The sequence below is a fragment of the Scyliorhinus canicula genome, chromosome 2 (assembly GCF_902713615.1).
Source record: "Scyliorhinus canicula chromosome 2, sScyCan1.1, whole genome shotgun sequence".
Taxonomy (NCBI): Eukaryota; Metazoa; Chordata; class Chondrichthyes; order Carcharhiniformes; family Scyliorhinidae; genus Scyliorhinus; species Scyliorhinus canicula.
Window position 1 is genome coordinate 4,232,582 of NC_052147.1, and position 12,135 is coordinate 4,244,716.

General features: G+C 45.9%; 1 protein-coding gene across 1 annotated transcript in view; it reads left to right on the forward strand.

The window, feature by feature from the left end:
- Positions 1 to 12,135, forward strand: part of LOC119962493 — a 93,909-nt gene that overhangs the window by 13,694 nt on the left and 68,080 nt on the right. The window contains exon 4 of the mRNA XM_038790439.1: positions 697 to 771. Within this exon, the coding sequence (XP_038646367.1) occupies positions 697 to 771 (75 nt within the window). The remainder of the gene's footprint in view (positions 1 to 696; positions 772 to 12,135) is intronic.

A 12,135-nucleotide genomic window follows, 5' to 3' on the forward strand; every position in this document is an offset into this window, starting at 1 on the left:
ACTTGACAAGGCCCCTGGGCACGACTCCTGGCAATGCCAGCCTGGCACCTGGGCACCCGATACTGCTAGGGTGGCCCTTCCTGCGTGGCACTTTCAAGGTGCCACCCTGCCCTGTCCTCAACCTCCTGGGACTCGACAATGGTCTCGGAGACCCCCCAAGATGCCATTATGCCTCGTCCACGTCCGTGTGGGCCAACACTAAATGGAGCCCTGGCGAGATCGCCCAGGCATAGCTGGTGAGTGCCGGTGTCAGAGTATTTAAACGTGCCCAGTGCAATTCGCCTGTTTTGCAGGGGTCGGCTCTGAATCACACCCGTTATTGTTTCCTATATTGTGACAGTAATTACACTTCAGAAATAGTGAATTGCTTGTAAAATGCTTTGTGACTTTCTGAGGTTCTGAAAGGCGCTATAAAAATGCAAACGCTGGGGCAGCACAGTGGTTAGCACTGCTGCCTCACGGTGCCAAGGACCTGGGTTCGATCTCGGCTCTGGGTCAACTCCGTGTGGAGTTTGCACATTCTCCCCGTGTCTGCGTGGGTTTCACTCCCACAACCCAAAGATGTGCAGGGTAGGTGGATTGGCCAGATTTTTTTTAATGCAAACGCTTGCTTTTCTTCGGAGTGTCAGACAGAATGCACACTTCCTGCCCCGCTCTCGTTCCTGCCAATTTTAATATCCTGCTTTTGTTTCGCAGTTTACAGCCAACAGCAGATGCTAAAGACAAAAGAGTTCGATCAGTGCTCGATCCTTTGAACCAGGTGTTTGAGAGGTGAGTGAAATAATTGCAGATTATAATAACAGCACAAGAAATGGGAGCTGGATTCGGCTATCTTTAAAAATTCATTTCCGGGATGTGGGGCATCACTGGCCAAGACCTTTGATCTCCTGAGACTGCTCCGCTATTCAATAAGATTGTGGCTGAATTTTGACATAAATTTCACTATCCCGTCTGATTCCCTATCGCGTTGGTCTCCATTGGTCTCAGAAATGTCAGCCTTGAGTATACTCAATGACTGAACTCAGCTCTCCATCTCCACAAGTTCCCTACGCTTCAGTGAAAAACGTTTCACCACATCTTAGCCCTAAATGGCCAACTCCTTCTCCTGAAACTCTGCTCCCTCGTTCCAGATTCCCCAGTCAGGAAACAACCTGTCAGTATCTCTCTGTCAAGCCCTAAAATAATTTTATGTTTTCACAAAATCAGATCTCACCTTTGATTATAAACCCATTCTACTGAGGCTCTTCCTGTCAGACAGTCCTCTCAATCCCAGTAATAAACCTGGTGAATCTTCATTGCACCCTTTTTAAAGTATGTGTGAACTGAGGCATGCAGAACAAAACTGTACTCCTGGTGTTTAGTTAAGGACACAGATGATGCTAAATGCTGATTATTCGTACACCAGAAAGGGAAACTTGAAGCAACTGCCCCCACATTTGTTTTTGCAACTTGGATACTATGAGATGAGGTTTCGAAATTCAGAAATGATGTCCCCGACTACTTGTGATGATTTTGCAGCAAAGTAAATATTTATGAAGAAGCAAGAGAAAACAATAAAATAAAATAAAACTGCACTTAAATAAGACCGTGATTACTCTTCAGAAATGTTTAATTGGCTGTAACATGCTTTGTGATATTCTGAGGTTGTGAAAGACGCTATAAAAATGCAAATGCTTGCTTTCCTTCAGAGTGTAAGACAGAGGGCATGCTTCCTGCCCAGCTCTCGTTCCTGCCAATTTTAATATCCATGCTTTTGTCTTGCAGTTTACTGCCGGCAACAGATACTAAAGACAAACGATCTTCACACAGTACGAATACTTTAAACAGTTCCAAACAATGCTAAGTTAACTACCTTCCGAGCTAACCCTGCACAATCTGTTGAGCAATATCTTATAGATTTTAAGATCTATCACAGTCCAATCACTTTTATCACACAGTACTTTTAATTCCCTATTGGGTGCACTTCAAGGTTACCAGCAGTTGACTTTTCACAGCTGGCTTTGTCCACACTGCTTGCTGGAGTTTGCCCAGCGATTCCTGCTGTTTGCTGAGATCTACAACTGCTCCTTTTTGTAGGCTTCAGTATCTCCTTAAATATATTCTTTCTCTTCGATCTCACCCAGGCCCTTTAGAGCTGGTCTCTCCAATAATTGATTAACTAAACTTCTTTACTTTAACTTTTAGAATTAGAAAAAAAGTAAACTCGCTTGGCCCATACTTTCCCTCTGACACATTTCCTTCACACACTTGAGTGCTGAATTTGGGTGCATTTGAGTGCTATAGTGAGAGTTTGGTGACTGAGGGAATGCTGAATTTGGGTGCATTTGAGTGCTATAGTGAGAGTTTGGTGACTGAGGGAGTGCTGAATTTGGGTGCATTTGAGTGCTATAGTGAGAGTTTGGTGACTGAGGGAGTGCTGAATTTGGGTGCATTTGAGTGCTATAGTGAGAGTTTGGTGACTGAGGGAGTGCTGAACTTGGGTGCATTTGAGTGCTATAGTGAGAGTTTGGTGATTGAGGGAGTGCTGAACTTGGGTGCATTTGAGTGCTATAGTGAGAGTTTGGTAACTGAGGGAGTGCTGAACTTGGGTGCATTTGAGTGCTATAGTGAGTTTGGTGACTGAGGGAGTGCTGAACTTGGGTGCATTTGAGTGCTGTAGTGAGAGTTTGGTGACTGAGGGAGTGCTGAATTTGGGTGCATTTGAGTGCTATAGTGAGTTTGGTGACTGAGGGAGTGCTGAACTTGGGTGCATTTGAGTGCTATAGTGAGTTTGGTGACTGAGGGAGTGCTGAACTTGGGTGCATTTGAGTGCTATAGTGAGTTTGGTGACTGAGGGAGTGCTGAACTTGGGTGCATTTGAGTGCTATAGTGAGTTTGGTGACTGAGGGAGTGCTGAACTTGGGTGCATTTGAGTGCTATAGTGAGTTTGGTGACTGAGGGAGTGCTGAACTTGGGTGCATTTGAGTGCTATAGTGAGTTTGGTGACTGAGGGAGTGCTGAACTTGGGTGCATTTGAGTGCTGTAGTGAGAGTTTGGTGACTGAGGGAGTGCTGAATTTGGGTGCATTTGAGTGCTATAGTGAGTTTGGTGACTGAGGGAGTGCTGAACTTGGGTGCATTTGAGTGCTATAGTGAGTTTGGTGACTGAGGGAGTGCTGAACTTGGGTGCATTTGAGTGCTGTAGTGAGAGTTTGGTGACTGAGGGAGTGCTGAACTTGGGTGCATTTGAGTGCTATAGTGAGAGTTTGGTGACTGAGGGAGTGCTGAACTTGGGTGCATTTGAGTGCTACAGTGAGAGTTTGGTGACTGAGGGAGTTAGGTGAGGAGGGAGCAAGGTAATCCTTTCATTTAATTTCCCCAAAGAGCGAGAGGGGAGCTGGGAGTTTACAGAGAGTACAGCTGACTGGGAGCAGAGTTGGAGGGTGGAGTTCCAGTTCGATCACATGGCAGCTACATTCTGTAAGCTAGGAGTTGTTTGTTTTTGGGATGATTTTTAATTTTTTTATTTTTGTGTTTGTTTTGATTTTTGGGGACAGCAAGCTATCTTTGTATCATTTAGCAGAATCACAAATTTTAGGGGGTTCACTTTGGAGAGTAGTAGCAGTATATATATATTTTTTTTTAAGAGCCGAACGGGCGTTTAATCTTTTATTTTTTTCCTTTTAAATCTCTTCGGGAGTTCTGATCAGAGGGGATGGAGGCTAGGGCAGTTGCATGCTCCTCCTGTAGGATGTGGGTGGTGAGGGATACCACTGGTGTCCCCGCTGACTATACCTGCGGGAAGTGCACCCAGCTCCAGCTTCTCAGAGACCGTGTTAGGGAACTGGAACTGGAGCTGGATGAACTTCGGAACATCCGGGAGGCAGAGGGGGTTATAGAGAAGAGTTACAGGGAGGTGCAGGACAAGAGTAGCTGGGTTACAGTCAGGGAAGGAAAAGGAATGGGCAGACAGTGCAGGGATCCCTCGTGGCCGTTCCCCTTCAAAACAAGTGTACCGTTTTGGATGCTGTTGGGGGAGGGGATGACCTCCCAGGGTAAGGCCCCAGCAGCCAGGTCTCTGGCACTGAGTCTGGCTCTGTGGCTCAGAAGGGAAGGGGGGTAGAATAGAAAAGTAATAGTGATCGGAGACTCAATGGTTAGGGGAATGGATAGGAACTCAGTGGTCGCGAGCGAGACTCTGGGAAGGTATGTTGCCTCCCAGGTGCCAGGGCCAGCGATGTCTCGGATCAAGTCTACAGGATTCTTAAGAGGGAGGGTGAGCAACCAGAAGTCATGGTGCACATTGGTACCAACGACATAGCTAAGAAAAGGGATGAGGATCTAAAAAGTGATTTTAGGGAGTTAGATTGGAAGCTAAAGAACAGGACAAGCAGAGTAGTGATCTCAGGATTGCTACCGGTGAGAGCGAGTGCAGCTGAACACGTGGCTACAGGGCTGGAGCAGGAGGGAAGGCTTCAGATATGTGGATCATTGGGATATCTTCTGGGGAAGGTGGGACCTGTACATGAAGGACGGATTGCACCTAAACTGGAGGGACACCAATATCCTGGGTGGGAGGTTTGCTGGAGCTCTTCGGGAGGGTTTAAACTAGTTTGGCAGGGGGATGGGAACCAGAGCTATGGATCAGAGGATAGGGTGTTGAATAGGCAGAAATAGTATGCAGCAAGTCTGTGAGGAAGGATAGACAGTTGATAGGGAAAAGTTGCACTCAGTGGAATGGGTTAAAGTGTGTCTATTTCAATGCAAGGAGTGTCAGGAATAAGGGAGATGAATTTAAGAGCATGGATCAGTACTTGGAACTGCGATGTTGTGGCCATTACGGAGACATGGATTTCACAGGGGCAGGAATGGTTGTTAGATGTTCCGGGGTTTAAATGTTTTCAGAAGAATAGGGAGGGAGGTAAAAGAGGAGGGGGAGTGGCATTGTTAATTAGGGAGTGCGCCACAGCTGCAGAAAAGGAGGTAGTTGAGGAGGGTTTGCCTACTGAGTCAGTTTGGGAGGAAGTCAGAAACAAGAAAGAAGCAGTCACTTTATTGGGAGTTTTCTATCGACCCCCCAATAGCAGCAGAGAGATAGAGGAACAGATTGGGCGGCAGATCTTGGAAGGTGTCAGATGTCTCGGTGGGAGAGCATTTCAGTGACAGTGGCCACAACTCCTTGACCTTTACCATAGTCACGGCGAGGGATAGGAACACACAGTATGGGAAGGTATTTAATTGGGGGAGGGGAAATTATACTGCTATTAGACAGGAGCTGAGGAGCATAAAGTGGGAACAATTGTTCTTGGGGAAATGCACAACAGTAATGTGGGGATTGTTTAAGGAGAACTTGCTGCGAGGGCTGAATAGTTTTGTCCCACTAAGACGAGGAAGGAATGGTAAGGTGAAGGAGCCTTGGATGACAGGAGAAGTGGAGCTTCTAGTCAAGAGGAAGAAGGAAGCTTACGTAAGGTTGAGGAAGCAAGGATCTGACTCGGCTCTACAGGGTTACAAGGTAGCCAGGAAGGAACACAAAAATAGACTTAGGAGAGCTAGAAGGGGGCATGAAAAAGCCCTGGCGGGAAGGATTAGGGAAAACCCCAAAGTGTTCTACACTTATGTGAGAAATAACATGATGATCAGAGTGAGAGTCGGGCTGATCAGGGATAGTGGAGGGAACTTGTGCCGAGAGTCTGAGGAGATGGGGGAGGCCCTAAATGAATATTTTGCTTCAGTATTCACTAGAGAAAGGGACCTTGTTGCCCATGAGAACAGTGTGAACCAGGTTAATAGACTCAAACAGGTTGATATCAAGAAGGAGGATATGCTGGAAATTTTGAAAAGCATCAGGATAGATAAGTCCCCTGGGCCTGACGGGATATACCCAAGGTTACTATGGGAAGCGAGGGAGGAGATTGCTGCGCTGTTGGCGATGATCTTTGCATCCTCACTTTCCACTGGAGTAGTACCGGATGATTGGAGGGGGGGGGGGGGGGGGGGGGGGGGGGAGGGGGGGGCGAATGTTGTTCCCCTGTTCAAGAAAGAGAAAAGGGAAATCTCTGGATATTTACAGACCAGTCAGTCTTAAGTCTGTGGTGAGCAAAATATTGGAAAGGATTCTGAGAGATAGGATTTATGATTATTTAGAAAAACATAGTTTGATTAAAGATAGTCAGCATGGCTTTGTGAGGGGCAGGTCATGCCTAACAAGCATCATTGAATTCTTTGAGGATGTGACGAGACACATTGATGAAGGTCAGGAAGTGGAGGTGATGTATATGGATTTCAGTAAGGCATTTGCTAAGGTTCCCCAAGGTAGGCTCATTCAGAAAGTTAGGGGGCATGGGATACAGGGAAATTTCGCTGTCTGGATACAGAATTAGCTGGCCGAAAGAAGACAGCGAGTGGTAGTGGATGGAAAGTATTCCGCCTGGAGGTCGGTGACCAGTGGTGTCCCGCAGGGATCTGTTCTGGGACCTCTGCTCTTTGTGGTTTTTATAAATGACTTGGATAAGGGAGTGGAAGTGTGGGTTAGTAAGTTTGCCGATGACACAAAGGTTAGTGGAGTTGTAGATAAAGTTGAGGGTTGTTGCAGGTTACAACAGGACATTGACAGGATGCAGAGCTGGGCTGAGAGGTGGCATATGGAGTTCGACCTTGATAAATGTGAAGTGATTCATTTTGGAAGGTCGAATTTGAATGCTGAATACAGGGTTAAAGGCAGGAATCTTGGAGTGTGGAGGAACAGAGGGATCTTGGGGTTCACGTACATAGTTCCCTCAAAGTTGCCACCCAGGTTGATAGGGTTGTTAAGAAGGTGTATGGTGTGTTGGCTTTCATTAACAGGGGGATTGAATTTAAGAGCTGCGAGGTTTTGCTGCAGCTTTATAAAACCCTGGTTAGACCACACTTGGAATATTGTGTCCAGTTCTGGTCGCCTCATTATAGGAAGGATGTGGATGCTTTGGAGAGGGTACAGAGGAGATTTACCAGGATGCTGCCTGGAATGGAGGGCTTGTCTTGTGAAGAAAGATTGAGGGAGCTAAGGTTTTGCTCACTGGAGCGAGGAAGGAAGAGAGGTGACTTGATAGAGGTGTACAAGGTGATGAGAGGCATGGATAGAGTGGATAGCCAGAGACTTTTCCCCAGGGTGGAAATGGCTGTCACGAGGGGACATAATTTTAAGATGATTGGAGGAAGGTATAGGGGAGATGTCAGAGGTAGGTTCTTTACACAGAGAGTGGTGGATGTGTGGAATGCACTGCCAGCAGAGGTGGTGGAGTCAGAGTCATTAGGGACATTTAAGCGACTCTTGGACAGGCACATGGGCAGCAGTAAATTGAAGGGGTGTAGGTTAGGTTGACCTTAGATTAGGATAAATGGTCGGCACAACATTGTGGGCCGAAGGGCCTGTACTGTGCTGTACTGTTCTATGTTCTATCCTTCAAATCTCAACGACCCGTTCAAATCTATTCCTGTTTTGTAACCATCCTTACTAAGTTACCAGTGGTAAACATCAATTCTGCTAGGTTCATTAACATATCAAAGCCCCAGTTTCCATTCAAACAGTCACACTGTTCCTTGCTTTAATTATCACTCACATACCCTAACAGTTTAAAAATAGGGCAAGAATACTACCAACAGAAAAATATGACAATTTGTTGGGTTTCCTGGGCTGGTGTTTGTGACAGTATATAATTGCAGTACCATTTCCTTACTCTAACAGTCGCTCGGCAGTACAGTACAGTACAGTATATAATTGCAGTACCATTTCTTTACTCTAACAGTCGCTCGGCAGTACAGTACAGTACAGTATATAATTGCAGTACCATTTCCTTACTCTAACAGTCGCTCGGTAGTACAGTACAGTACAGTATATAATTGCAGTACCATTTCCTTACCCTAACAGTCGCTCGGCAGTACAGTACAGTATATAATTGCAGTACCATTTCCTTACTCTAACAGTCGCTCGGCAGTACAGTACAGTATATAATTGCAGTACCATTTCCTTACTCTAACAGTCGCTCGGCAGTACAGTACAGTACAGTATATAATTGCAGTACCATTTCCTTAATGTAACAGTCGCTCGGCAGTACAGTACAGTATATAATTGCAGTACCATTTCCTTACCCTAACAGTCGCTCGGCAGTACAGTACAGTATATAATTGCAGTGCCATTTCCTTACTCTAACAGTCGCTCGGCAGTACAGTACAGTACAGTATATAATTGCAGTACCATTTCCTTACTCTAACAGTCGCTCGGCAGTACAGTACAGTACAGTATATAATTGCAGTACCATTTCCTTACTCTAACAGTCGCTCGGCAGTACAGTACAGTATATAATTGCAGTACCATTTCCTTACCCTAACAGTCGCTCGGCAGTACAGTACAGTATATAATTGCAGTACCATTTCCTTACCCTAACAGTCGCTCGGCAGTATAGTACAGTATATAATTGCAGTACCATTTCCTTACTCTAACAGTCGCTCGGCAGTACAGTACAGTACAGTATATAATTGCAGTACCATTTCCTTACTCTAACAGTCGCTCGGCAGTACAGTACAGTACAGTATATAATTGCAGTACCATTTCCTTACCCTAACAGTCGCTCGGCAGTATAGTACAGTATATAATTGCAGTACCATTTCCTTACCCTAACAGTCGCTCGGCAGTATAGTACAGTACAGTATATAATTGCAGTACCATTTCCTTACCCTAACAGTCGCTCGGCAGTACAGTACAGTATATAATTGCAGTGCCATTTCCTTACCCTAACAGTCGCTCGGCAGTACAGTACAGTATATAATTGCAGTGCCATTTCCTTACTCTAACAGTCGCTCGGCAGTACAGTACAGTACAGTACAGTATATAATTGCAGTACCATTTCCTTACTCTAACAGTCGCTCGGCAGTATAGTACAGTACAGTATATAATTGCAGTGCCATTTCCTTACTCTAACAGTCGCTCGGCAGTACAGTACAGTACAGTACAGTATATAATTGCAGTACCATTTCCTTACCCTAACAGTCGCTCGGCAGTACAGTACAGTATATAATTGCAGTACCATTTCCTTACACTAACAGTCGCTCGGCAGTACAGTACAGTATATAATTGCAGTACCATTTCCTTACTCTAACAGTCGCTCGGCAGTACAGTACAGTATATAATTGCAATACCATTTCCTTACTCTAACAGTCGCTCGGCAGTACAGAACCTGAATTTTGCTGGAAACAGAAACATGTTATCGAAACCTTCCATCGTGCACTCATGATGACAAAGGCAAGAAAGCCAAATTTCAAAATGTCACAACTATTTATACTACAGGAGAGAGTGTGCTGATTGGTGATTCTGCGATTGGGCAGCACTAATCCTGAGTGTGCTCATAGCTACTCTAACAATTAATCTCAGCTCATTATGTAGCTCATTTACGCTTGCTAGGAGTGACATACATTCACCTGTTGGCTGCAAAGTAAAGCAATATGTTCAAGCCTTGTGCCATTTTGGGATTATCCGGGAACTTGGGTTACGGGGATAGGGTGGAGGCGTAGGGTGCTCTTTCCGAGGGCTGGTGCGGACTCGATGGGCCAAATGGCCTCCTTCTGCACTGTAAATTCTATGATTCTTTTCCCCGTACCCCTGCACATTGTTTCTATTCAAATAATCATCTAAAGCCCACTTGAATTCCTCGCCTGGACCTGCCTCCACCACACTACCAGGCCGTGCATTCCAGACCCCAACCACTCGCTGTGGAAAATGTTTTGTCTCATATCATGTTTGCTTCATTTGCAAATCACTTTAAATCTGTGCTCGCTTGTTCTCGATATCTCTTTACAAGCAGGAACAGTTTCCCCTATTTACTCTCTCCAGCCCCCTCATGATTTTCAATACCTCTACTAAATCTCCTCTTAGCCTTCCTCTCTTCAAGGAGAACAGTCCCAAACTCTCCAATCTATCCTCATGGCTGAAGTTTCCCATCCCTGGAACCATTCTTGTAAACCCCTTTTACAATCTCTCCAAGGTGTTCACATCCTTCCTATAGTGCAGCACCCAGAGCTGCACACATTATTCCAGCTGGGGTCTATCTCGTGTCTTCAATATGTTCAGTGTAACCTACTTGCTCTTGTGCTCTATGCTTCTATTAATAAAGTTCAGAGCACCATAAGCTTTATTAACTGCTCTCTCCACCTGTCCCAACACCTTCAATAATCTATCACACACATACACTCAGATCCCTCTGCTCCTGGACCCCTTTTTTACAATTTTACCCCTTATATCATATTGTCTCTCCACGTACTTCCTACCAAAATGCATCACCTCACCCTTCACAGAATCACAGAATAAGACAGTATAGAAGAGGCCCTTCGGCCCATCGAGTCTGCACCGACACATGAAACACACCTGGCCTGTCTACCTATTGCCACTTGCCAGCATTTGGCCCATAGCCTTGAATGTTATGATGTGTCAAGTGCTCATCCAGGTACTTTTTAAGGGATGTGAGGTAACCCGCCTCTACCACCCCCCCCACCCCCCCCCCCCCCCCCCCCCCACCCACCCTCCCAGGCAGTGCATTGTAGACCGTCACCACTCTCTGGGTTAAAAAGGTTCCCCCTCAAATCCCCCAGCACCCCTCACCTTGAACATGTGTCCCCTCGTAACTGACCCTTCAACTAAGGGGGACAGCTGCTCCCTATCCACTCTGTCTGTGCCCCTCAGAATCTTGTACACCTCGATCAGGCCGCACCTCAGTCTTTTCTGTTCCAGCGAATTCCCTGCCCAGTGAAGCAGCAGAGGCTCCTTCATTAAATGTCTTCAGGATGAAGATAGATAGTTTTTTGAAGACTAAAGAAATAAAGGGTTATGGTTTTCGGGCGGGAAAGTGGAGCTGAGTCCACAAAAGATCAGCCATGATCTCGTTGAATGGCAGAGCAGGCTCGAGGGGCCATATGGCTGACTCCTGCTCCTAGTTCTTATGAAAACAACCCAAGCCTATCCAACCTGTCTATCCAACCTGTCTTCATAACTTAAATGTTCCGTCCCAGGCAACATCAAGGTGAAGCAACCTCTCCAGTCCAATCACATCCTTCCCATAATGTGGCGACCAGAATTGCACACAGTACTCCAGCTGTGGCCTCACCAAAGTTCGATACAACTCCAACATGCTTTGTAATATATGCCTTGATTGATAAAGGCAAGTGTACCCATAATATCTTTTTCACCACCTTATTGTCATGGGAATGTCCCTTTAAGAAATGTTTTGTCTTATCACATGGCTTCACTGATGTCATTGTGTGGGTGGAGCTGGGCTGTGGCTCTGAGTTTTACTTTCGCTTTGCGATTGAACTGGTTTTGGTTCTGAACAGGTTGAAAAAGAAGGTTTTTTTTTCTCTGTCTGCATTTTAAAAGCTGTTTCCAACTGCTTGAAAACTTGAAAACTCAACTTAACTGTTTTCTGGAAGGAATTCAAACCAGCTGTTTTGGGAAGGATACAGGAAGTATCCATCTCACAGTCTTAAAGATACCAGGTCCCTGAGTGCTGTGTGCTGGGCCACACCTTTGAAAAGGGGTTTCTGGTTTATGGGATCTTGTTATTAAATTGGAACAGTTAAAGGGGGAAATGTATTAAGGGTTATACATAGATTATTGTAGCCGTGTGGGGTATTTATGTCTGTAGTTGATAAAAAATGCTTTGTGTGTGTGTTTATTAAAATATTAACTAAATTTGTACCTAGGGGTCCAGGTGGCTGGGAGTTGGGGGGCCCTGCACAAGCTCAACCTCACAAGGTTGGTGGAGCAGATGGAGGTGGAGTTTAAGAAGTGGGATATGTTACCGCTGTCACTGGCGGGGAGGGTGCAGTCCGTTAAGATGACTGTGCTCCCGAGGTTTTTGTTCCTGTTCCAGTGCCTCCCCATCCTTATCCCGAAGGCCTTTTTTAGGAGGGTCAACAGGAGTATCACGGGATTTGTGTGGACGCATGGGACTCCGAAGGTGAGAAGGGTGTTCCTGGAACGGGGCAGGGATGGGGGGGCTGGCATTGCCCAACATCTGTGGGTACTATTGGGCTGCCAACGCAGCGATGGTGCGTAAGTGGGTAATGGATGGGGAGGGGCAGCATGGAAGAGGATGGAGGTGGCGTCCTGTGTGGGCACGAGCCTGGA